This window comes from Ascidiella aspersa, chromosome 8 (assembly GCF_963924565.1).
Source record: "Ascidiella aspersa chromosome 8, kaAscAspe10.2, whole genome shotgun sequence".
In the NCBI taxonomy this organism is placed as follows: Eukaryota; Metazoa; Chordata; class Ascidiacea; order Phlebobranchia; family Ascidiidae; genus Ascidiella; species Ascidiella aspersa.
The window spans coordinates 3,434,144-3,459,261 of record NC_139454.1 but is presented as its reverse complement, the minus strand read 5'-3'; the positions used below and the strand labels follow the sequence as shown (position 1 = coordinate 3,459,261).

The 25,118-nt window shown below is 34.3% G+C and overlaps 5 protein-coding genes across 5 annotated transcripts; 1 reads left to right on the top strand and 4 right to left on the bottom strand.

The window, feature by feature from the left end:
- Positions 1-377: 377 nt before the first annotated feature.
- LOC146135203 (proton-coupled zinc antiporter SLC30A9, mitochondrial-like) lies at positions 378-13,802 on the bottom strand. The gene is made up of 11 exons (XM_083396363.1): positions 13,667-13,802; positions 11,693-11,881; positions 10,583-10,815; positions 9,477-9,652; positions 8,162-8,300; positions 7,019-7,180; positions 6,160-6,271; positions 5,394-5,501; positions 4,256-4,421; positions 3,419-3,572; positions 378-2,607 (listed from the first exon to the last, which is right to left on the bottom strand). Exons 2-11 carry the CDS (start codon positions 11,874-11,876, stop codon positions 2,473-2,475), a joined length of 1,569 nt encoding a protein of 522 aa, XP_083252489.1. The 5' UTR covers positions 11,877-11,881; positions 13,667-13,802; the 3' UTR covers positions 378-2,472.
- LOC146135202 (BLOC-1-related complex subunit 5-like) lies at positions 13,701-15,515 on the bottom strand. Its single transcript, XM_083395705.1, has 3 exons — positions 15,414-15,515; positions 14,519-14,740; positions 13,701-13,913 (listed from the first exon to the last, which is right to left on the bottom strand). The coding sequence occupies exons 1-3, from the start codon at positions 15,513-15,515 to the stop codon at positions 13,701-13,703; spliced, it is 537 nt and encodes a 178-aa protein (XP_083251831.1).
- Positions 15,516-15,518: 3 nt separating this feature from the next.
- On the bottom strand, positions 15,519-18,525 carry LOC146135201 (UPF0415 protein C7orf25 homolog). Its single transcript, XM_083396364.1, has 4 exons — positions 18,273-18,525; positions 17,782-17,955; positions 16,453-17,194; positions 15,519-15,955 (listed from the first exon to the last, which is right to left on the bottom strand). Exons 1-4 carry the CDS (start codon positions 18,407-18,409, stop codon positions 15,800-15,802), a joined length of 1,209 nt encoding a protein of 402 aa, XP_083252490.1. The 5' UTR covers positions 18,410-18,525; the 3' UTR covers positions 15,519-15,799.
- Positions 18,526-19,732: 1,207 nt separating this feature from the next.
- LOC146135200 (uncharacterized) lies at positions 19,733-22,305 on the top strand. Its single transcript, XM_083395291.1, has 4 exons — positions 19,733-19,857; positions 20,126-20,293; positions 21,167-21,274; positions 21,657-22,305. Exons 1-4 carry the CDS (start codon positions 19,779-19,781, stop codon positions 21,722-21,724), a joined length of 423 nt encoding a protein of 140 aa, XP_083251417.1. The 5' UTR covers positions 19,733-19,778; the 3' UTR covers positions 21,725-22,305.
- Positions 21,890-23,589, bottom strand: LOC146135199 (short coiled-coil protein B-like). The gene is made up of 2 exons (XM_083395292.1): positions 23,318-23,589; positions 21,890-22,836 (listed from the first exon to the last, which is right to left on the bottom strand). Exons 1-2 carry the CDS (start codon positions 23,457-23,459, stop codon positions 22,613-22,615), a joined length of 366 nt encoding a protein of 121 aa, XP_083251418.1. The 5' UTR covers positions 23,460-23,589; the 3' UTR covers positions 21,890-22,612.
- Positions 23,590-25,118: the final 1,529 nt, after the last annotated feature.

Here is a 25,118-nt window from a genome sequence, read left to right as displayed (position 1 = left end):
GAAATGTTTTAGGCTGTAAAAACAAGGTTAAAATAACTAATAAAGTCGAGCTTGAAATTTTAATAAAATTACCAAATCCATAATTTTCGATAAAAGAGACATTCCGCTTATTGCAGTGTTTCCCATTGTCTGTTTTATTTGGTTGGTTCGCCAACTGAACTTCAATTTTCTTGTTATATGTTGCGTTTCGTTATTTTTAGGTTAGATGTGGTTCATACACAAACGACTTTACAAATCTAAACAGTTTTTTTTTATTGACATAACTTGCTCTAAAAATAGTTAGTCAGGGGCTTCGACAATTTGTGATTGAGACCAAGACTTGTTAATTTTTCACAAATATCAAAATGACTTGTTTACAACAATGGTAGCGGCTCACCAGTTTGCCTCGGAAACAAGTTTGAAACTAATTGTAAACTTGCAACACAACCTATTTATGTTACAAATAGCCCTATGCAACAGAGTCCACATAGTAATGAGGTTTGCACAAAATGTCCTTCCTATTCAAATTCACTAACGATTTCCACAAAGACAATATCTAAGAGTGTTTAATGCACGAAGAACGAATGGCAAACAAAGAACACGAGTTATCTAGCTACTGGTCATTATGTTTCGCTTGTAATGGAACGACTGCGATATGAAATGGCGGACATAAATGCTGGAAAGTCAACTTGTTTCAGGGTTAATTTTTGATACGATCGGAGAATCTTAATTGGAATTTTGCTCTAACACAAAAAATATATGTTTTTTTCAGCCTGTAATACAAAGTTTGTCAATATTTTTGCGCCAAAACCATAAATTAAAAGCAAAAAAAAGCTAAAAACTGAAAAGCGTCCGTAAATTTTTATGGCAGACAATTTTTTCAAGGTCACCAGCAGGACAGCAGGAGAAATTTTCGAACGTCTCGTAAAAACAAAAGTCTGTGTTCATGAAGTAAAAACGCGATTAACAAGGAATGACTTAAGTCAGGTTTACACTTTTGTGAGTTTGTTAACATTAGAACAAATCTTTAAGTGTTGGGGAATGAATATCAAATCCCGTACCGAAGCTGGTAGCATATTTTGAACGGAATAATTTATTAATTTTCAATAGCTTGTACGATTTAGTCATAACTTATCCCGCTTGTAGATTTGTGATAGAACAGCCAACTATGAAAAGATGTTGAAAATGGATAAAGATATACTCGGAACGTTTGCGAAAAATCTTCTGTATGGGCTTCGATGTTCATTATACGTCCAACTACAACCTCCAGCCATTATTCCCCACAAGGCAATATGCTGGTATATACAGACAGTTAAAAGTCGGCTTATACCGAAAATGTTTTAGGCCTATGAGTCCACCCTGATTGCGTTTACGAGTTTACATGGCTCTCGGACGCCCTTGTTCATGGTAATTAAAGAACATAGTATAACGATGCTTGAGAAACAATCACAAGATTGTTTTAACGGAACCAGTTCCTCATATATGTAATATGCAAATCCTTAAAGACAACTTTTCTAATTATGAAGCCGCCAAAAACATTTATATTGCCTTTTTTTCTTGTGAGATGTTTTCAACAGTGATAAAGATTTTTTTTTTTTTGAGGATTTCATGGTTAAGTTGATATGAGCGAAATGCACCCAGGCACATTTTTAAAGAAAAAAAATTTCTCTTTTTGCTGAGGCGCAGAACGCATGCTGGGTAGGTGTTGAGACAATACAAACTGGCAGAAGACTTTTTGCTTGAAATTAAGTAACAGGAAATAGAACGAACTGCTCTTGCTTTTGAATACACTTTGCATATGAAATGGGTTGGTCTTTGATAAGAATCACGCCACACGAATATTTGAAACCATTCCAAAGGGGCAATAGGTAAAACCCCCTTATCTAAAAACTAAACTGAGATATTCTGGTGACAAATTTCAACTTCACAACCTATAATCCAGTGGTTCTGGGGTCCCTGAACCCCTTGGGGTTCCGTGAACTAGTTTTAGGGGGCCCTTAAAAGCCTAATTAAAATTTTAGTGTATATTTGAAAAGTAACCAATTTTTTAAAGAAAAAAGTTGGATGAAAATAAAAAACGTTTTTGTGACGTCATTTTCAGACGTCATCTCTCAAATATATTGCCTATCCCGGTCCATGCGAAGAAAAAAAATTGGGGGGTCCGCGGCAAAAAAAAGTATAAGGATTTAAGAAAGACCTGAATCTGCTAAACACTAATTTCCTGCGTGACGGTATTTTGCAACGTTAACAATAACTCAAAGCGGTCAAATAATCCTACCAGTGTTACTGCACTTCATGCATGACGTCACAGCAACGTTACGTAAAATGTGACGTCACACCAGTAAAGCACGAGGTCATAACCTATCGAAAGTTTTCCTGCGCGGTTTCCTTTTTCGCATCAACGTATTTATAAAATTGAATTGCGATCGACTAATATGACGTCACAAGGCAATCAAGACATCGTGACGTAATCGTGACGTCACGGGGGCGTGGTTATAAGACTTCGAGGTCGATGTGTCGCAAGCCAGCGTTCTTTCGCTTCAGTTCGGTTTCGATTCGGTCGATCTGGACGCCCAAGGTGTCAATCACGTGCTCACCGTAGCGTAACAACACGATCTCGAGCTCCTCCTGTGGCGAGAATATAAAAATTAAATTTGAAAGGGGTGGAACGGATATTGAAAAAGTTTAAAATATATCAAAGAGAAGCTGGTTAAAATGAATTATTTTTATGGCAATAATTATTTGGTTTTAGAGCATAATGGTTGGAGGTTGTAGTAAGAATATCAAAGCCCATTAGAAAGAAGCATCAGTTTAATTTCATTCATCATTTTGAACAACGTTAAAAATGAATAAAGAGTTATTCGAAACGTCCAAGATGATACCTACTTCTGTATGTGGTTTGATATTTTATTTTTTCCTTCGATTACAAATTTAATTTGTTTCAAACATGTTTTTTGTAAGAAATAAAATAGGCCTAATTCAAAAGTTCGCTGCTGTGTAAAATCGTAAAATGTCTGTTGTGCATTTTAATTATAAGGTTAATATGGAAACATTATTGTTCAGCATTTATTTCGCGATTTATTTACCCTATAAAAAAGTGACGGCTATTACACTATATAGAAATATTCTAACACGAAATTACACCCTTTTAAATTACCTGAACAACATATTTTTTTATTTACCGGAACAACTAATTTTGACAATCTATATATATATATATATGTTTTAAAACTTAGATTAAAAATACAAAACAGAAAGTCCCTAATTGCTAAAAATGGCATCTCGAATATATCAACAAAAAACGTTTAGCGTCCCAATAAATATAATAATAAACCGGAATTAAATTTTTGGATCTCGGAAAATTAAAAACATTCCATAAATCCTTAACAATGCCTAGTGTTACCAATCAAAGCATATTATGACGCAACACTTTTTTTACCATGGTTTGCACGGCGTGGATTTCACGCATGACTTGTTCCAGGTCAACTGAGGCAAGATACGCTCGAGTGATTTCGCGTCCGTCGAAGTCGATCTCGGCCTTGAACTTGAACTCGTCTGACCCCAGCTGTGTGGCTTTGACGTCATAAACACCTCTGGGGAAATACGGGCACGAAATTAAAATTATTATTTTTTTGGTTTAAGAAAAAAAAAATAACGCAATATGAAGTTGATTGAACTAACAGGATGTAATATGGCCGTTTCTCGACTTGCTCCCATCTGAGCCTTTGTAGCTCAGTTGGTAGAGCGACGGTCCCAGTATGACCGGAGTTCGTGAGTTCGAACCTTACAACAGGTTAGTTTTACGAACAGGATGCAGAAGGCAACAATGCAATAATTTTTCTCGCCTCGCTCCTCAGTTGGTAAATCGACGGTCTCGGTATGACCGGCGGTTTAAAATCGACTTCAGAAGGGCCATAGATCACAGTTGCATTTTTTATTTTCTTAACAATTAAACAAACTGTATTTTCTCAACACATACTAAGCATAATTAAATTGAAAGACTTCTGATAAACCACAGGATTTAAAAAAAAAACTTTTCAATACAGAAGTCAATAAACAGAATTTTAAAGGACTTTGTGGCGACACTAAGCACTTGAGTGACAAAGCTGATTCTGGTAACTTTTTGAATTAACAAAAGGTAAAAAGTAAACCGGAGCAAGACTATTGAGAGAGTCGGTCGCTTTTTCCAGTAATCATTTGTCTCTAGCTACCTATAGCATGCTCTTTTTCAAATTCATGACGTCACAGTGCACCTATGACGCAACAAAATTGTTACCTCACGCAAACGTCATCCTCGACCATTTCCTTGAGCCGCTCGAGCCTCTCCTGTGGAATGGATTGACCAATCAGAGCGTTGACATTTGTCGTGACCAGGAAGGTGGCCACCGCCCCCAAAAGTCCACCAATCACGATCGAGCCCACCGCGTCGAACATCACGTTGCCTGGAGACGGGCGTTTTTGAAAGTAAACAAGGGATTTTTAAGGGGAGCGGTTGCATGTGGTGGTTTAAATAGCTATCAAAGTGAAGTGTAAAACCCTTAACGGTGATTTTCACAATGTTTGTGGACCCCCGGGGATCAGCAAACAAAGTCAAAGGGGTTATCCCAACATCATTGTTAGATTTATTGGGTTGTGAACCATAGCTCAATTATACAATTCATGATGAAAGCTGGACGCGATCTGATGCTGAATGCTTTATCAGTGTGCAGGAATTTATTAATAACACCAAGGCTTAATCAAGTGAATTAGTATCTTTTTTCGAATACAAATAAATGCATACAATAACCAAAAAAAAAACAGCATCAGTGTCAGTTAAACAACATCGCCAAACACTTACAAGTAACTCACAATATAAGCTCCTACCGCGACAAGGTAGTAACCCCAACTGCCTCAAGCACAACTACAATGTCAAGGCACCATGTGCTTAGTGACCTTTCCATACCTTAACATAAGGTCTTTCTGACCAATCGCTGCTCCAGCCATGATATTTCTATTTGTATGTTCTTGTGTACAGATTTTCGGCGCCAATGACAAATAAACATTTCATTTATCTGGACTTTTATGGATAGAATGTCACAGAAATATTTTAAATTATAACCACACACTGTACCAATAAGAACCTTATCATAACAAAATTTTAATGCTAAATTGAGTTTTTCAAACTATTAAAATATCTATTTTTTGGCATAAAGCCATTTTTTTACCAACCAAGCATACGTGTTGAAACCAGACCCGCAATGCAATAGTCGAAAATTGGGAAAATACCTTGTTCAACTGAGTCAGAATAACGCAGAGGATTCATTCTGCAAACTCAGCCAAAAAAGCTTTAAACACAGTGATTCAGTTGTGTAAATGTTTGAAGCCCAAGATTTCACATTTGATGCAAAAAGAACATTAAAAAAGTGACTTTTCACCTGTGACGTAAGTGAGCCCAAGAGCGCCTCCAGCGACGGCCAGACCGACAACAGCCGCAGAATCTTCGAGAAGAACGACGTTTGTACTCGGGTCACGTGACTCTTGTACTAGATATAAAGGGAAAACTTGGTCAAAGCGTGAAGTAAAACTACGAAGTAACCACAAAAAATTGGGCATTTTTGCAAATTTATCCGTCATTTACTTAGAGATGAATTTCCAGCTGCGTTTTTGACAGTGTTTAAAATTTCTAAACTTCCTTTGTTTTTTAATTCAGATGAACGAAATTAGGATGTAGTTGAATTTATTCTCTGTTGTCGCCAAATCAACACAAATGAGAACTAACCGAAAAACAAACTAGTCGGAGAAGAATTTTGGTAAATAAAGAAAATGTGTTTAACATGGGAAAATGCAGTTTGGTAGCATATAAATACCAGGCAAACAACTGTAACTCGAACTTCATCAAAGCAAGTAAAGCTCGAACAAACGTTAGCCACCGAAGTTTAAATGGGTCAAAATAACATCTCTTATTCTGAAGGCTGATAAATAATATTAGTCGGGAAAATATTTCCTAATTGAATCTTTAGACGTCTTGCGTTAGTACTAATTGTTGGAGTATTCGTTATACCGTGTTTCTTCGAAATTTGTAATAAAAATAAATGCATTTCAATGTGTAAAAAAACAAGGTTATCGGCTAGGGCTTAATTTTCCAGGTGATAGTTTTGGAACTTTGCTGAAAAAATCAACAAACAAGAAGCACAAGCTTACCGTAATCCCAGAAGGACTGCTGATATTTTGCGGCTGATTTCTTCGTCTCATTAACGGCCACCATTAATGATCCAGCTTCGATGAGGCAAGATCCCACGAGTACACCAAGCGCCTGAGGAAGGGGGAAATAAATCGGTTTGTGGTAGTATTGAAAATAGAACTATATTAACCCTTTAGACACCAAGCACGTGTTGGAAGGTGTGAAAGTTTTATCAGTTTGTGGTTAGAATTGACAAAGTTTGATTACTTCTTACAAATACAACAGGTGAATTAATTTTCAAACAAAATAATTAATGGCATTTTTAATGAGTTTCTGAAATCCTGGATTTATTTGAAGTAAAATATCATTGGCTAAAACCAAATATGGCAATATCTCAATAAAATGTTCCGAATTTCACGGCCCAAACATCAGAAAACCTTTATTACGTTTTATATAAAACAATATACAGAACCATATGACATCTGGTATTCTGGTATTAATACTTTTCCGAGCTAAGAAAGACAGGTTTCGTCCAGCGGTAAGTGTCGGTAAAAATGCCTTTTTGGGAAGTCAACTATAGTCAACTATTATTCCTACTAAATTTTTATGAAACTACCTAAAAGTAATTTTAATTTGAACAGCGTTATTATCAATACGGAATACAGAATTGGAAAACTGTTTTAATAGATGCTAAACTGTAAATAATTTTTTAAAAACGGTTTAAATATGCTATCTATTTCTGTATGGGCTTTAATGTATCTCCTACGTCAATTACAACCGTTAGCCACTATGCTCGAAACTTGATCAAAATGATTTTGTACAGCGTTATCACATGGGTATGGCAGTAAACCAAAACAGCAAGTTTATTCGTTCTCTCACCAATGATGTTGTAACTTCAACTCCAGGGACTGGATGTAGTAGAACCTGGACTCCATGGTAGATGCTGGCTCCACATCCTATACAGAAGATTCCTACTCCTGAGATGAGAGCCATTATATGCCTCATGTTGCCGTAACCATAAGGATGGTCGCGGTCTGCGTGCTGTAGAAAGGTAGAGGTTCAGTTCAGATTTATAAACTAGATTTTTGTAACTTTCAAATTAGATTACAAATAGTGCGTTTAAGATTTTCCAATTAGATTAAAATTAGAATTAGATCATCTACGTTATCTTAAATAAAACTAAAGTTAGAATTACTGACGTTTTGAAAACCAGATTATTATTAAGTCGAATTTAAACTTAATTATCCATAAGGGATTTAATTTAAATTGCGAAATATTCTCATAGGAATTTAAATAGCAAATATTCCGGTGATTATTTTTATACATTTCAGCAATAACCTATACTTTTCAGATTGTAAAATTTACCAACAAGTCGTTTCCACCAAAGAGTTTGGGAAATTATCTTAAGCGATTCGTTCTCTTTCTAAAACCCTTTTTTTATAATTTACTTATTAATGCGAAGTTTAGAAAAAATACCAAAAAATAATCGGAGAAAAGGTTGATTTATCGTTGTTCTCTTATTTGTCATACAACCTCACTCAGTACACTTACTTACTATGCTATATGTTTATTATTATCATTATTATATTTCCTTGTTTTATATAACATTGTTGTTTTATGTACTATTTGAATAAGCTACACATGTTACTATGGTATAAGTTCATGTAAATTATATCAGATAAACACTTCTGTTGTTTCTGATTAAACTGGATTAACAGAAATTATTATTTAACTAAAATTTAAAATGACGACTTATAACCCGACTTAAAGGTCCAGCAACCAAGTTAAGAACGTACCTTGAGAGTAAAATATAAAAGCCATAATATTTGATAAAAGCGACATTTCGCAATTTACAGACGTTTCAGCAATAACTCGTACCAACATCAGTGTAAAAATCAAGTGAAGATAAAAGTTATTGCTGAAATGTCTGTAAATTGCGAAATGTCGCTTTTATCAAATATTATGGCTTTCATATTTTTATTGAAGTTACTAAAAAAAACGTGTATTGTTTTCCAAAGTTACCTTGAGTGATTCGTTGACCCCCCACAGCAGCAGTAGTTGGTTGCAAGTGTCAGCAAGTGAGTGAAGCATCTCGGAAAACATACTCGCAGAACCAGTAGAAACGAAGCAGGCGAGCTTAAACACCCCGATCGTAGCGTTCCTGTTGATTAAAGGCACGTTTAAGGGGAGATGGCGTTCAATAAAGATTTCCTTTTTACAATGTTTTTTGGTTTTTTGATCTCAAAATAGCTTTTCAGCTGGTAACTAAACACTCGTGTGGATTATTAAAAAGAAAATATATTCATTTTACGTTTCACTAGCTATAATCTACGTAGGTATAATAACATGTTTATTCCCTAACAATGGACAAGTTATGTTGCTCATAGAACATAGCAAATAAATTGAAATGGCGTAAAACATTGGCTTACAGAATAATTTATACTCATTTTTAAGGCACTAAAAAATATAAAATATAGACAAACGGACTGGGTTACCTTTGATTGCGAATTTAGCATTTGCCGAAAAATTGAAATTTTAATATAGGAAACTCTGCGTTAAATTGCAAACAATAGCCAAAATCCTTAGTTTAATATCAGTACCATAACTTGTCAATATGCGATAATCATCATATCTAATAGCCAATGCCAAGTGGTATTATCGGTTCTCGTCTGATACTAGGATGGTATCGGTGCCGACCCCATACCAATTACTATAGGAATTTCAATTTGCGGTCCAACGCAACGATTTCCTACAAAATTATAAATTAAATAAACAAGCGAAGGCAACTTAGCCTAATCATTTGAAAAAATGGCTTTAAACGTTGAAATTTTATCTATTTTACATATTTGAGCAAAGTAATCACATCAAATAGTATCGAATAGGATTGCAATACTTTTTGTCCAAAATATCCGGTATTGAAATAGCTTAACCTTTGGCAACCTGTCGAGCCCACATGTTATTCTGCAAGCATTCGTCGAACCCCACATTTTCGCTCAGTATTTGTTTCTTCCTCCTAGCAGCTGAAACTGGGCATAATCGAATTATAGACTTGCATTTATATAGGTTAAATTGGCCAAACTTTCAATTTATAATGTATTATGACATCTTGGCGCATAAAAGAGATTCAAATTTAGCTTAAATAACAGCATTTAAGTTTCGGAGGACGTTCTCGCCGAACCCTTGAAAGAGCTTCGTCCGACCCCATGGGTTCGATCGAACCCTGGTTAAGAACCACTGGTCTATAGTATAACTATAGGGCATACCTACTACCACTTAGCATCGGGTATTGGCCGATACAATGACATTAGAAACCCCTACTTTACACAAATAAACGTACGCGGCAGCTGCATAGGCGACCACTCTTCCCTGGCTGCTGGTCAGAAGGCTCTTAATGTTTTTCTGGTCGCCTTCTACGTTCCCGGGCGGATCAAACAGAACCTGTTTGCGTTGTTTGCTTTGAAGACGACGATTACGACTTCGTTCGCGCTCAAGGGCTTCTTTGCTGCCCCAAACCTGCCGAGAAAAGTTGAAAATTGTCAAATTTAAGATGTAAAAATTCCTAACATTCAATGAAACATGCACACGCAAGTCACGCATATGTGCATGTTAGCCACTGAGATCTAGCCCTTCTGAAGCTACTTTTTGACCATCGATTACGGCTTACGTATTATTAGTACACCATAAGCCTTTGACGGACTAACAAACCGAAAGCCATCGCAGACTCACCGAATCTGTCGATCAATAATGCAAGCTAGGCAGGCTAGAAAAACAACTAGCCAGCAGAGAGGTTCGAACTCACAACCTCCGGCCATATCGGGACCGTCGCTCTACCAACTAAGCTTGCTTGTACTAACAGAATGTAGCAAGCATTGGCGTATGGTAGTTTCTCGACTCGCTCCTCTCTGAGCCCGTGTATCTCAGTTGGAAGAGCGAAGGTCCCAGCTTGACTGAAGGTTGTGAGTTCGAACCTCACTGCAGGTTAGTTGTTTTTCTAGTCTGCCCTGCTTGCATCATTGATCGACAGATTCGGTGAGTCTGCTATGGCTTTCCGTGTATTAATTCTTAACCGTTACACTTGTATCTAGGAATGTCCGATACTTGACATTTACTTCCAATACCCTATAATTTGGACAAGAAGTATCCCTAGATGATGTTATTTACGCTTAAACATAGATAAAATTAAAACGTTTAAAGGTAATATTTTTCAAGTTACGCCAGCTATTGGGTTGGCGTTAATTTAAAAATGAAAAAAAATTTAGAACCTGTTAAAGGTATTGTCGAAACCTATGTTGTAATTTTTACATTTTTATATCCTAGTTGGTAAAAACTATTATAAACTATTTTTGACTGCACGAGAAGCTTAATCTGCAATCCTGAAATTGCAAAATTAATAACTTTGCAAATCAATTTTTAAAGAAAAAAAATGTAAAAAGTATTTTAAACCTTAATTGCTAATTCTTCCACTTCCCTTTCGAGATAGACCATTATCGGTGAAGCCGAGCCCACGTAGGGACTTCGAACTCGAATCTGCCTTAATCCGTTCAGGTCACTAGGTGACAGCATGTACTCCTGCATCGCTTGCACCGGTGTGATGGTGTTGTTGTGCGTGTATTTCTTCGAGTAGTCGCGACTCTTCAGGATGTACTTTTTCATTTTTGACACTAGAGTGCGGGTTTCTGTGATGTAAAGCTTACAAGTTAGGGGGACCTCACCTAAAGTTTTAAGTGAAATGTGAGCTGGCATAAGATGGGTAATAAAAAACTGCGAAAAGTGATATTGAGAAAGTATTTGCTTTAAAACATATTAATTTCAAATGAAACCTTCAAATTAGAAAACTGATGACGCCATTTTATTTTGCATGTTTTAGCCTTGCTGGCATATTTTTGTTCGCTGTGTTTCTCAAGCTATTGCAAATTTTGAAATTTTTATCAAATGTTCTGTTAGAGCAGGGGTTCTTAAACTGGGGTCCATGGACCCCTTGGGAGTGCGTGAACTAGTTTTAGGGGGTCCATGAAGGTCTAATTGAAATATTAGTGTTGATTTAAGAAGTAATCAATTTAATTAAAAATAAAATGGTTTTGCACTGAATGTATCTAAACTACATTTCACTTTCACAATTTTGGACCAAAATCAGCAAATTTATGAAGTCTATTTGTACTATTTTTGTAATTTTTTTGGCCTACAGTGGTCCACCGAGATGAAAGAAAATTTCACGGGTCAGCGGTAAAAAAAGTTTAAGAATCCCTGTGTTAGAGCACAAGATTCTGTTGTAGAAACAAATGCCAAACATATATAAGTGTAATGTTCTTTAGCATTTGGGGAGGTTAGTCTTGAGTTTTATAAACTTGAAGCATTGGTGACGCAAATAAAAATTTTACAACTTCTAAAATATTTTAGGTATCAAAAAAAGGTCATTTAACCTGCTAATATTAAGATATATATGAATTAACACATCAATTTTTTTTTTTTTTTATTAACACATCAATTTTCACAAAAACACCAGAAAATATGATTACATACATAAAGACAAAAAATAGTTAAAATAATGCTCACTTTTTTGTTTATCTTGTTTTGACATGTCCACATTGTTCGGCGGTGCAGCGCTTTCAAATTGACAGCTCGTTGTGGAAACATTGCGCAGCAAAACAAAACATTTTCTATTTGTGGCGGCGCATTTGCTCTGCTGATGCCAGAACCTTGACGCAACAAAAGTGCGTCGTACTGGGTTCAGAATCATGGCTACTGAAAACACAAAACATGTTGTATAACTTTTAAGAAATACTTAAATTCAACTTTGTTCAGAAAAAAAAAAAAAAAATTCTTTCCACCACATTGGGCAACAATTTTCTACTTTTTAAAACTCCAGCTGCAATGCCAGTACAAACACTTGTTATGAACCTTGGTATAAAAAAAAATTAAATTTCTTTTGTTTAGCAATGCAGGTGCAAAAAAGTTCAAATGACAAAAAACAAAAATTTTGACTACAGCTGAAACACCAGAACAAATCCTAACTATGCAATGTTGTTATAAATGTAAAAAAAAAATAATTCTACAATAGTCAGTATGGTAGGAGTAAAACAAGTGTTACATAACCTTCAACAAATAGCAAAAACAAATTTAAGTGCAGCCAACAGCAATTTATATTTTTCAAATTGCTATAAAACACTTGAACAATTTCTAATTACCACAATAAACCTAAACCACTGTCATGCTAATGACTATGAACTTAATTTCACTTTCATGAATATCTAAATGACAAATTGAAACAGCAAGCATTGCCAGACTGACTTTTGCAGTGACAATTGCTTCACACAGCAAATAAAAAAATCGTCACAGCAATTTAGTTAACAGGATGATCCCGTCAATGCATTTCTTCTTAGTTGAAAGGAAACATATTTTCAAGGGATATTTATGCATAGAGTGTTATTGTTTAAAAAGAGTTAAATTTTGTTGTGACAAAGTCACTGGGTTCTATTTTTTTTAATTCATACAATTTGTGAGTAAACACTGCACCTGGTTTACAGATTTCAAATTATGCAATTATAGCTACCACCAAAAATTTGCATTATTATTGTTCTGAAATTCTAATTAATATTTAATTTAGCATTTACTGAAATGCAATTCTTTTTCCAACTAGAGAAACAATCAGTAGTACATAGTTTCCAGCAATTTAAATCAAAAGTTGCATTAATCAGAATTTTTTAATATTTAATTTTGATAAATTGATCTCAACTAGACAAAACTATACCTTGATACAATACTTGATATTAACAAGTAACAATAGTCGCAATTTTATATTAATCCACTTTCACTTTTGATTACAAAGATGAATTTAAAAACTCACAATACACTCACACAATTAGACTTTAATACAATATTCTAACAATAGGCTCAATTAATAGCAATACACTTTACTACAAAGAGCATTACTAACCACTACTAATTCATAACAAACTGAACATTGCAAGATAAATAGAATGACAGGATGACAATAGAATTCATAAGCAGGATGTGCCTGTGCTACCCTAGGGCTACATTTAATTGCTGTCGTTTTATTGTAGAAATTATAGGAGGTAATAAAACATTGTTATTGCAGCTTGCATGTTGTTAAATGACAGTTCAACTTATCAAGGCACATGTTTTATATTATATGTATATATATCTTGACAATCAGTGTGTATAAAAAAAGTGGACGTAGCAGAGATTTTTCCATTATGACTCAATATTTTTTTAAAACAGCAAAAAAATTAAAGATAACTAAAAGGCCTTTAAAACCTAAAACTTGAAAGGAATTTCAAGCAGATGAAGATTAATTTTTTGAAAAGTATAAATGAAAGGCCTAATTAAAAATAACAACACAAAAACAGGTAACTTCGAAAATAAGGCAAATTGTTGCCCATAGATTTAGTTTTATAAACATGCACAGATATAAATAAAAAACCCATGCATTTAATAGGAAGAAAAAAATAGTCTCTTAATTGTATTTGCAACAGTTAAATATTTAAGGAAAAATATAATTATATTTACCTACTGTTTTCTGTAAAACTTTTTGAATTGACGGTTAAAATATCTTGACTTGGGGTAATCTTTGGTCCACAGGTAAGAGCATGTTAAGCTCATCAGCAACAGTTAAACTTTGATCGATGTTTCGTCTTATTTTGTTGAGCGATGCGCTGATTTCTTCAACCTTTCTGGCGTGCTCGGCGTGTTTTGCATGTGCTCTTTGTCGCTCGGTCAAGCGTTGCATTACCGCAACCGACACTCTATCGACTTCCTGTGGAATGCGACAGTTCGGAAAAAATGATATTCACACCAAAAATCTTTGTAAAGTTAAACCTTTAGGTCACTGTTTCTTAACCTATGGGTAGCAAGCCCAATTTTGGTCACTGGCTGCAGTAGTATGCATGGTTGGATATACTGATAATGGTTACAAGGTCCGTCCAACGTTTGAATAAAATGTTGATATACAAGGACTTAGTTACTATAAAAATAAAGATATACATAGACTTAGCTAAGATCAATTAACTTTAAACTTATTTATTCCTTTGACTCAGGTTTTATTCACTTATAAAAGGTTCAGTGGGCAGAATTAGGTTTCTTAAGCTTCGCTTTACGCTTAGTATTAGGGTTGCTATGTACAGCTAAAGTTACTCGCCCCTTTTTGAAAAACGTTTGGTGAACCCTGCTTTGGGCACTTGCTTGTAGGGTGAGTGGGTGAAAAACAGCACTTGCCTGTAGCGAATACCACTCATTGCGAGCAGGTGATTGCAAAATGTGAGATCTAAAGTTAACCTTCTACTATTAAATACTGGCACCCAGCTTGTAAAACCTTAAACAAAATTGACAAAATAAAAAAATACAGTTTTAAATGCCTGTTACCTTTATTTGTGAGACCAAGGAATTCTGATCGAATTTAACAGCCTCTGCGCACTTTTCAAAATGCTCTTGCAATCTCCGAGCAATCCTCAGGCACGAAGTTGCATCCAGTGGATAAATGAGGTCAGCGTTTAACGGTTGCGCATCCGCCGAAACTAGCGATGGGGAAAGTAGTGGGTTGAATGTGGGACAAATAGAAAGCTTGGCAACGTTTGAATCTTCTTTCTAAAAACACAAAAATGTAAAAGTACAAAAATGATTTGGAATTAAACAAAATTGGGTCGCTGTTTAAATTATTTTGTATTGTGCTGTTTAAAATAAATAAAACTACGTTTAGAGGTTTTAAGAATGTTAAACATAAATCTCGTTAGTTTAGTAGTAAGTTAGATTAGAGATAAATTATAATTTAAATGGTGGTTAAATGAAAAATATGCACTTTGCTGGTTCAAGTAAATGACATATGGCAAATTTAAAAGTGGCAAGAAAGTTAACCATAAAACTAGTAGAGTTCAGCTATAACAGTTTTTTTCAAAGCTAAAAAAGTAATTTTTATTACAGGTAGACCAACATATCAGTTTACCAATAATAATGGCTGATATATTTTGCTTATATTGATATATCATAATTAGTAATTTTTTGGCCAATCTTAACTACAAAAATATGATAGTTTTTCTTAAAACTTAAATAAATTGCAGTTTTTTTTTCGAACAAAAAATTGTTGTTTTGTTTCGCATCATGAAGTTAATATGCAAAAAAACATTTTCTTAGCAATTAATTTAAATTTTGACTATATTCCAGATATAATAAAAATATTTATCTAGTTCGGTTGATAAAAAATTAGAAATCGGTTATCTGTATCACTCGATCTTTATTTTTTATGGCAAGCCATTCAGCTAACCAGACTGGATTCTTGTTGATTTGGTGAGACAACGACAATTCCAGGTTTTCCTTGAGACTTGAAAGCTTTATTCTTGCCTTGGTTGCTTTGTTCGTTTCCCATTATTTACTGAACAGTCAGCATTCTCACGATCAGGTGAACTCACACATTAATTAATACACAAATATATCTTAAAATAAAATAAAGAAGTTGAGAAAGGCTTTAACACAGAAAGAGAAGAGAAACAATTGCACAATATAAATAAACAGTTTGTTCAAATTCAAGACACTATTACAGAGCAACAAAAAGTCCACATAAATAAAAACATATTAATAACTAAAACTGACAAAAAATTGAAAAATTAGTAAATATGTTAGAGCGTAAAAAAAGTTTTTCAAAAGTAAAAATTAAGAGCTTGTTTTTGGCTCCTTAATTTCTGTCAGTGCTCTTGCTTCATGAGTAAAAACAGAATATGTGACTCCGTTTTGCTTGGCGGCTCTTATAAATCCGGTGTTTGCAGTCACAGTTATTGCTTGCTCACTGTCACCCGTTCCAAACAAAATCTTTAAAGAAAATAATGTAGAATCTTTATTTGCAACAATATTAACAATTAAGAAACTGTGTGAATCCATTATTATGTCAGACCTGGTCCTGACATGTCACTCAGGGTTGTTCCTGAGCAAAAATTTACACTCGCCAGCCGTGCGAGCGGCTATCAATCAGCAATCTTGAGTTAAAAAAACACCACCAATATTTACAACCTGATTTATGCAAACAGAAAATTCTAGACCAGTGGTTTAAAAAAAACGAAAATTTGGCAGAGTTTTTTTGTTTCGTATTATAGAGTTTTTTATTTAAATTACCACACAACACACAATATTAAAAACATTTTAACTAACAATTTTTAATGAGGTGAGTATACCTGTTTATCTTTAATCAAGGTATCTTTTTATATTATTAACCAAATAGGTATGCAAATCCACTTTTGAATCCTAAACTGTTTTATGCTGTGAACAGGTGGCCTATATATTTTTAAATACAGTAAGATGACCAAAGTTACCTTTGCTCTTTTGTTAAGTTTAGCACTTGTAGCCAAGTTAATAGTTCTTTGTGATGGATTATCCTCAACAACTGTAATCTGATTCAAAAGTTCTCTACTTCTTTCTTTTTCCTTTGCGCCACCAATTGTCGCCACAATAGTCCGAAAATTGTCAACCGCTGTTTTGCATGCCAGCATTTTTTTGCCTTCTAGAAAGCGTTTAAGGGCAGGCAACGACGGATCATTTCTTTCGACCTCAGCCTGTTGATCCAAAACTGGAATACCGTATGTAAAGGTGCTGGCGCCATTTGTTAAGTTCGAAACCAAACATATCATTGCGGTGATGTCGAGATTAACACGACTGTGATTTGCGTCAAAATTTGAAAACAGGACCTGGGAGTGTTCTGTTCTTTGAAATTTATTGACGCAACTTTTAATTGATGGAAATATATCAGGGGTTTCTATTATTTCAGTAACATCTTTGTCATCGATTGTTCCGACAACCAGTACGTCCAGTTCCAACAGTTCTTCAGCAATTTCACACGGAATACCATTTGCAAAGTAAAACAGGACTTTGGGGCTTTGAAAGTTGACAGGATTTTGTCTGGCGACCTCAATGTAGTCTTCAGCGCTTTCTATCATGTTCTTTTCGTTGTGCTGGTCCAAACCCTGCCAGACGTACAACAGTGCTTCGGGTTTTCTTGCAATAACTTTTATCCATAGGTGTCCGTTGAAAGCCACGATATCAACCACCAAACTAAACCTGATAAAAAAGAAAAGGTGGAATTATTAATGCATGAGTAAAAAGATAAAAAAACTTTTACATTTTTTGCTGGAAAAAAGAAATTATATATACCAAAAATACACAATTGGTTCACTTATATTTAGAAAAGCATGAGTTTTTATTGAAGCACATTTTGACAAATATTTGAAAACATTGATGTTTGAGCATGTCCAAATTATGCGACCATATTCTACAACACAATAGTCAAAAGGCTTTAATTTTCACAGGTTATCAAATTTATTTGCGAGCTTATACAGTAGGTCACATAAGGGCATTAAAATCGTAAATAGTTTAAAATTCCAGAAAACAGTTAAATTGTATCAAAACAATTTAAAAATATCTGTTTGCTGTTTTTAGATAATTGATTAAACAGTTTAAAAAGGTGTGGAAATAATTGAACCAATCAGCGTTTTGCAATTTACAAAAATAGTGTCGCCCATGAGATGTGCCCTTGGACCCAGGCCCGGGTTTAGACCACACTGTTCTACCTTATGAGTTAACTTTTCTAGCTTAAGAAGTCCAAAATTTAATGACCTACTTATTAAACTATTTCACAATATTTAAACCTTTCAAATTCTGTTTCTTGTGTATCTTCTTTGTAGCGTTGAAGGATGGCTGTCGTATTCTCTTGCCCCAAGTCATTTAAGCATCCTATAATTGCCTTCAAACTTTTGAGGTTTGTACTGGTGGCATGACTTTGCTTGAATGGAATTGTGCCATCACTGAGTCCTTGCAAAAATCTGAAAAAAATATCTATCCTTTATATAATATATCAAAGGTTGATAAGTAACCAACAAAGTTCAACAAAGTTTTGATGTTTGTCAAGAATCCTAGCACTTTTTTTAGCTACAATGCAGTAGCAAAACCAGCCGCCAAACTTTAAAATGCAAACTGGAAGAATAAATTTAATATTCCGTAGCAGAATTCTAGACCAGCGCAAAAATTTTAAACAAACCTAATTTTTTGTTACAACTTTTTACATAATTATCAATACACTGTTTATAAAAGCTTGTATATTCCACATGTTGCATATATTTCAACAAGACAAATTACTTACTTCTTTTCGGAAGCTATCTTATTTTGCAGCTTCTGTATCCCAGAAATATCTTTGGAGAAGTTGGACACAGTCTGTAAAAGACCATCTGCCTCACTTAACAAATTTGCAATCAGTCCTTTCCCAGGTTGTACAGTCATATTGATTCTATTGAAATTAAACCCTTGGCATTCAAAGGTAGCAATGATTTAAAATTTAATCAAAACAATTTACTGACGACTTTAACCATTTAGCGTGAAGTAACGTAGAATCATAAATTTGGTTATTTATTTAGTATTATGCTACTGTATATAATAAGGCTAGGGAAGTGACAACAAAATTTATAAATAATTGCAGTATTTTACAAACGTTTTTCATGACAGATGTTTCACATAGGGTTTCTCTCCGGGAATGTTTCGACGGGAAAATCCCGTAAAATAACGATGCCGAATCTTGGGAAATTTGTTTAAATCCCAGTTATTTGGGCAACAGAGAAATGTCATTTTTGACTAATATAAAGAAACAAAATATTACCAAACCTAATAAAGTCGTTGCCAGGGTTGCTTTATTTGCGCTTACCACCATAAAAACTTCATTAAATTTATTTTACCAATGCATGCGCTTTTAAAAAAAATAAATAAATAAGGGGTGCAGCCTTTAACACGAGAAGGTCTTGTAAGGTTGCAAAAGCAATACTACATAACATGAGCTCAATTAAATGTTTTGAGCTAATATAAAGTAATTTTAAACATCATAGTGACGTAACTAGGACACGAAAATTTCGTCGGGATTCCCGGGAATTATCATTCTATAATCCCGTTGCCCGGGAGTGAAAAAATCCGGGAAAAAGAGGAACCGAACCCTAGACTTTCAGATGACGTTAAACCGACGGTGTTTATAACGTGATTCGAATTTTGGCACTTCAACAGAAAAATTATAGAGTTCAAGGTATTTTTAGTAGATGCCAAACGTAAAACGTGCGACATTTAACGTTATAGGGCTAATTTTGAACAACAAATAAAGACGCGTGACACAAAATAAAAAGGCAGTGACACAGCTGTTTCAAAAAGAAAGGTCACGCTTGGGAAAATTTCTCGCATGAATGAATTCGGGTCAAATTCAAGGTTTTACTTCTGCAATTTTAAAGGAGAAAATACCCAATTTCATTTACTCATCTCTGCATTTTCGCTACAATATTTTGTGTTTAAACATTGAATTTTAAGAAGTGGTGTTTTAATGTATGCATAATGTAAAAATAAAACGTGCTTTTGATAGCTAATAGGCAGTTTGTTTGCCGTCTGCAAATGACTTCTGCCTCGGGCTAAATTGCAATTGTCGGTTTTCAAATTCGGATTTAGTTTAATATTCGCTTCGGCTAGCTAGTGCGTTCAGCCTCGTTTAAGAGGTAACTGGTTTCATAACAGATATGCATTTAGAAATCTTATTTTTTGTTTTTAAAAAGTGGACTACATTAAAGTACATGTTTTTGCAATTTATACTGAGAGGTAATTTTGTAAATTCGGTGGTTTTATGCAGAAGTGTGATCGTATGAAAATGAAGTTTGTTACTGTTGCACTTATACTGGTGGTGGTCCTCGTTTTCCTAACAGGTTTGTGTTTGTCTTGTATTTCTGTTTTTTTTATAAACATTGCAAACAACCCTAATATGTTAAAGAAACTTGAAATAAAAAGCAGTTATACAGCTTTTCTTTATTATGTTAGTTTATCTTGTTTTTTTTGAAAATTTTAATTTATTGAAAATAAAATGCTATCCAATTTAAATCTTGTGGCCTTAATTTATTAAAAATGCTTGCAAAATAGAAACAGTTGTGAATTTTATTTTAGAAATTTAATAATGTTGATCACTTTTCCTTTCAGAGGTCAATGGAAAACGACGAGATAGCAAAGTTACTGCCGGTTGCAAGCGAAAACGTTGGAGGGGATGCATTATTGGCCGCAACAACCGTTGCCAGTGTGGAAAGACAACAGTAAAGATATGCAGAGATCCCTACACGTTCAGGAGAAAGAGAGACTGCAAACGATCAAGTATGATATCTAACCTTTATTTTTATATAGACCGAAAAAGTTTTTTTCGGGACATATCTTGTTTTCATTATAGTTTGCTTTATAAATTATGAAATTATCTACTGGCATTTTTGGGTTCATGTAGTCTCAGATGAAAACAGAATCTAATTACTCCATTGTTACATTTTATGAAAAGGCTAATCCAGGATTTCACACTACGAAATAAAACCAGATTTCATGTTGATATGCAACAATTTAAAAAGGTGATGTTTCAGTAAGTCTGTTTTTATAGCATCTTGCAACTTTGCTATTCATAAAAACGAATGGCAGTGTTTTCCAAACTCGATCATTTATAGCTCGGGGGCAATTCATTAAGTGTTTAAGCTTTTCTTAATTTGTCCTTCATTCATCTTAAGCATTGGAAGTCAAACCTCAAGGCAGTTAGAACTAATCTTTTAGTTTCCTGCAATTATGAGTCACCTAGGGCAAATGTCAAATGGCTTTAAGGTGTGTTGTTCGTAATAACAACTGCAGAACAAAGGAACCATTATTTAGCCTGAGCTGCCTGAGATTAAATCATACCGCCAATCTTTTACCTTACTGCTCTTATGAAAGCTATTATATGGCGTTTTAAGGTTGCCACAGATTTGACCGAAAATTGGATCACTAAATATGATGACTTTAATTTGAAAAGCAATAAAATTCAAGTGCCATGGCCAACACAATAACAAATAGTTTAAAAGTATGTTTTCAATACACATAACTTCATATAAAATATGTTTTAAAGGCTTTTCAAAAATCTTTTGAAAAAAAAACTTCATTATGCAAATCAAATTAAATCTTAGTGACAACCCTGCATCTAATTAGTGTTTATATTTGCTTGCCTTTTTACAGTAAATCAACAATGTACATGCTTGAATGGCGGCATCTGTTTGCGCAAAAAGAGCTCCTTTAAATGCTCGTGTGTTGCAACTGGTTTCTATGGACCAAGCTGCGAAACACGTAAGTACAAATAACACCAACAACATAAAAACTTTGTGGGCTTTTTAAGGAATGGTATTGAGTAGTGCATCCTGCTAAATTTTTAGGGCAAATGTGCATGCAAACAAAGTTTTGATTTTATTGTTTTACAAGTTTCAGGCTCAAATCATCTTCTTGGGCCCAGATATCACTACTTTGCAAGGATATTTTAATGTAATTTCTTCAGTACCCAATGTTTACTTCAGTAAAGTTTAACATATGTGTCCCAATGGCTCTCTTCAGGGCACTTTGCACACTGGTTTTTGTGCAAAATTTTGGGCACCTATGCATATGATAAAAATTTTTATATATTATGCAAACTAATTTTCTGTCATTTAACGTTTTATTATTGTTTTGATTTTAGCCTGTCCAACAAGAAATCCAAAAAATGCTGAAGACTGGAAACACCCTACAGATTGTATTTTTGCCTAGATGCATCAAATCAAAACCATTATATGGTGCTTAAAGACATCTGTACACGCATATAGCTTGCAATTCATATCTTAAAGTTTTTGTACATTTTCTATTGCCCTTGTATCAATGGTGCTTTATTTGTGATCGTTCCCCAACTGTTACACTTCTTTCGAACACTTCTGTTGCAGTATTTGTGTAATTGTATTAAAATGCTTGTTATTGCATCACTTTGTTTGCATCTAAATAAAACCGATCATTCAATGGCAAAACATAAAATGGCAATCCAGTTACAATTACAATTTTAGATTTATAAAAACAAAGGATTTCATTCGATGAAAAAAAACATGAACATGCTATAATACAGAAATGTGTTTATATAAACCAGTGCTTTTCAACCTATGGGTTGCCGTTTCATTTGGTTAGATGAAAATGTTTTGCAAATATTGAGATAATTTTGAAATTCATACAAAGACATTGCACATATTCATGCCATTTCCATTTAATAATGTGGTTGTCTTTGTGTTTTGTTAACTTTTATCTTACGAAACATTAAATAAAGTATTGGAATTGGGTTGCCAAAACTTTTCTGTTCTACTTTAAGTTTATTATTTGGGTCGTCTTTAAAAAAGGTTCAAAAACACTGGGATAAGCTATGAACAAAGTTAATTTTGTCCTTATGGTGTGTACCAGCAAAACTAGACCTAATAATCTAGCCTTGCACATAAACGCTAGACATTACAAAAATATGATGTGTTGAAACATAATAATTTATATATAATATTGACAGAAGGGCATACCATAAAGTAAGCAGTAAGCTTCAATGTAGTGATAAGAAAGAGAGAAGAATAAAAAAAAATGCAACATCAGTGTAAGTACAATAAAGATGTAAAATTTTGTTAACAAGTGTTACTTGGGCTTGCTCTTTAACTTTGTTCCAGCTTGCTGAAATACAGATGAACTTGACATTAAATTGTCTATGTATTTTCCTAAAACTTCATTTTCGGACTTCAGTTTAAGGTTTTCTTCCTTAACAGAATCGACCCTCTGTGAAAGGTCTTCCAGGGTGTTTTGTAGTTCAAGTACTTGTCCAATTAATCTGGCCTTTTCAGCTGCTTCGTCAGGACTTTCATCTAAAAATAAAAATTTTAATAGAAAGTTTTTGAGTTGCTTTGGTATACATTGACTTAAGTAACTTTAGCCACTGTTTTAAAATTACTGCTCTAAAAATGACTTCGACTTTGGACAAAAGTTCATCTACAAGGCTTATTTGACAGATTACAATATATTAAAAATGCTACTCGATTTTCATATACGATAATTCGATAAACCAGTGTGATGCTTTTTGACCATCAGTGCATTTTCAAAATCCAATTGTGTTCCCATTCTGGCAAAGATTTTCGCATGAAATATTACCAGCCCAGTGAATTTTTCACAAAAATAGTCCTTATTTGAGTATAGATGCAGAATTTTGACGTCAAATTTTTGCAAAATAATTTTTTTAATCGAATCTATGGTGACAACAAATTATGGAATAAATTTGGGCCTGTAAATCCAATTTTATCAGGTTGTACACCGGTAAGATCTCTTTTCTTGACAGGCATATCATTTTACCTGGGTCCGACATGGCGATAAAGTTGGACTCGGCTTCGTGATGATTCGTTGGTAATTTTTGTGTGTCTTCTCCACTCGCCGATTCTCCACTGTTAAGTGAAACGTTATACATCATCGACTCAAGACCCGACGGGTTACTCATCTTGCAACAAAACTCGAAAATCCGCTTCAGCAATTGTCAAAATGCTGTTGCTTGGTTTTTACATGGATACCACTTTTTTGTTTGCAAAAACGATTAGTCACTGATAAATGAATTAATTTAAAAAATCAGCAACTCTGTTGAGCAAATTGTAAATTAAAATGTTTGTTTTAACTTAAAAAAAAAGTTAAGTAAAGAAAAGTTAACTGATTTTAACCAAAATACCAAAATTAAGGAAAATCCAGGGATCCAGGTGACCGGGTGCAACAAAGGTGAAAAAAGTGCCACTTTAAAATTTCAGGGGTGTACTTTATGATTTTCTGATGCGATAAATAAGCGTGAACTTTCAAAAGGTTGAAAAATTTTGCCCGGGCACCTTTCATACTTTTTAAAGTGGCAGGTATATACCAGAGAATTTTTTACAGCATGTGCACAACTGAATTATTAAATTGTACACCTGAATATTTCTGCCCTGTTAAGATAATCTGAGGCCAGTCTGCATTTCATTTTTTCACCAGATCTTTCGTCAATTTTAAGGTGTAACTGTACAGGTGTGCAATCAGGACTCTATCCATACCGGAGGTTCGGAATCCTACCTAATTAAAACTTTTCTTCAAAATTTGGGTGTGCACTTGATTGCGATGTGTCCACAGAATGCAGACCCAGGTGTACAAAAAACTCTTTGAATTTGGTGCTGCAAAAGTAAGATAACCAAACAATAGCCGGCGCTCTTACACTATTGTACGTAAAAATTAATAAAAAAAAACTTTCTTCAAATGCCGCATACCACAACACATATTGTTTGGGTTAGGGTTAGCGTTTGGTTGAGGGTGGGTCAAGTTATTAATAATAATAAACATAATATTACTTGACCCACCCTCACCCAAACGCTAACCCGCACCCTAACCCAAACAATATGTGTTGTGGTATGCGGTATTATTTTGTTTTGTTTTTTGCATAACTTTTCACGTACATAAGTGAAAGAGTGCCCAATAGCCATATGCAGAACCCAAAGTGGAAAGTTATGGAAAGAAAAGAGCACCTGCGAGTTTTTTTCAGCCTTTTAAATGTACAACCAGAAAAAATACCTGCACCCACATATGTAAGGCACTTGTGTGACATCTGTTTACAGTATAATGTATGCAATCTTTCCGAGTGCATCAGAAACTTATTTAGTGCACTCCAAAATTTATAAGTCCACCTGCGAAATCTCGACGAGATCTGTTCTATAATTTCCAGACTGTATTATCGGTTAAAATTTTAGCATTTAAAACATTTAGGGGCAAACAATTTTGTTAACTACTTGAAATATTTATCAGCAATAACTATGATGTCAACCCTGTGATAGTGTCACAAATTTTGATTGTAAACTGAAATAGCTTCTTTTATATTTTAGTTTTTTAATCTGAATTGAAATTCAGACGGTAAAATACATCACATTTACAAAAACAATCATTTCGCACTTTACAACACAACAACAAAGATGAAAGGAAACAACAGAGCCCATATTGACCTATACAATACATAGTTAGCACCGTTAGGCAAGTCATTTAATAATGTGACGTCAAGTTTAGTGCTTTGCGTTATGCAACAAACCTACGCTGATTAAAACGAGGTCATGTTTAAATCTAATAACATAGAGAAATATCAAACCTTTACAAG

Bases quoted from the DNA above. Each gene is read 5' to 3' on its own strand.
- LOC146135203 (XM_083396363.1), bottom strand. From the start codon at position 11,876: ATGATTCTGAACCCAGTACGACGCACTTTTGTTGCGTCAAGGTTCTGG. The intron at 3,573-4,255 runs GTAACAATTTTG...GTATTTCCCCAG, and splicing joins GAGGATGACGTTTGCGTGAG to AGGTGTTTATGACGTCAAAG. The intron at 2,608-3,418 runs GTAAAAAAAGTG...TTCTCGCCACAG, and splicing joins TCCACGCCGTGCAAACCATG to GAGGAGCTCGAGATCGTGTT.
- LOC146135202 (XM_083395705.1), bottom strand. From the start codon at position 15,515: ATGGGAAACGAACAAAGCAACCAAGGCAAGAATAAAGCTTTCAAGTCT. The intron at 14,741-15,413 runs GTTAGCTGAATG...TTGTGTTTTTAG, and splicing joins ATCAACAAGAATCCAGTCTG to AAAGAAGATTCAAACGTTGC. The intron at 13,914-14,518 runs GTAACAGGCATT...CGCATTCCACAG, and splicing joins CCTTGGTCTCACAAATAAAG to GAAGTCGATAGAGTGTCGGT.
- LOC146135201 (XM_083396364.1), bottom strand. From the start codon at position 18,409: ATGACTGTACAACCTGGGAAAGGACTGATTGCAAATTTGTTAAGTGAG. The intron at 17,195-17,781 runs GTTTAAATATTG...CTTTTTTATCAG, and splicing joins CAAGAAACAGAATTTGAAAG to GTTTAGTTTGGTGGTTGATA. The intron at 15,956-16,452 runs GTAACTTTGGTC...TTTTCTTTAAAG, and splicing joins AACTTAACAAAAGAGCAAAG to ATTTTGTTTGGAACGGGTGA.
- LOC146135200 (XM_083395291.1), top strand. From the start codon at position 19,779: ATGCAGAAGTGTGATCGTATGAAAATGAAGTTTGTTACTGTTGCACTT. The intron at 20,294-21,166 runs GTATGATATCTA...GCCTTTTTACAG, and splicing joins GAGAGACTGCAAACGATCAA to TAAATCAACAATGTACATGC. The intron at 21,275-21,656 runs GTAAGTACAAAT...TTTTGATTTTAG, and splicing joins TGGACCAAGCTGCGAAACAC to CCTGTCCAACAAGAAATCCA.
- LOC146135199 (XM_083395292.1), bottom strand. From the start codon at position 23,459: ATGAGTAACCCGTCGGGTCTTGAGTCGATGATGTATAACGTTTCACTT. The intron at 22,837-23,317 runs GTAAAATGATAT...TTTTATTTTTAG, and splicing joins TATCGCCATGTCGGACCCAG to ATGAAAGTCCTGACGAAGCA.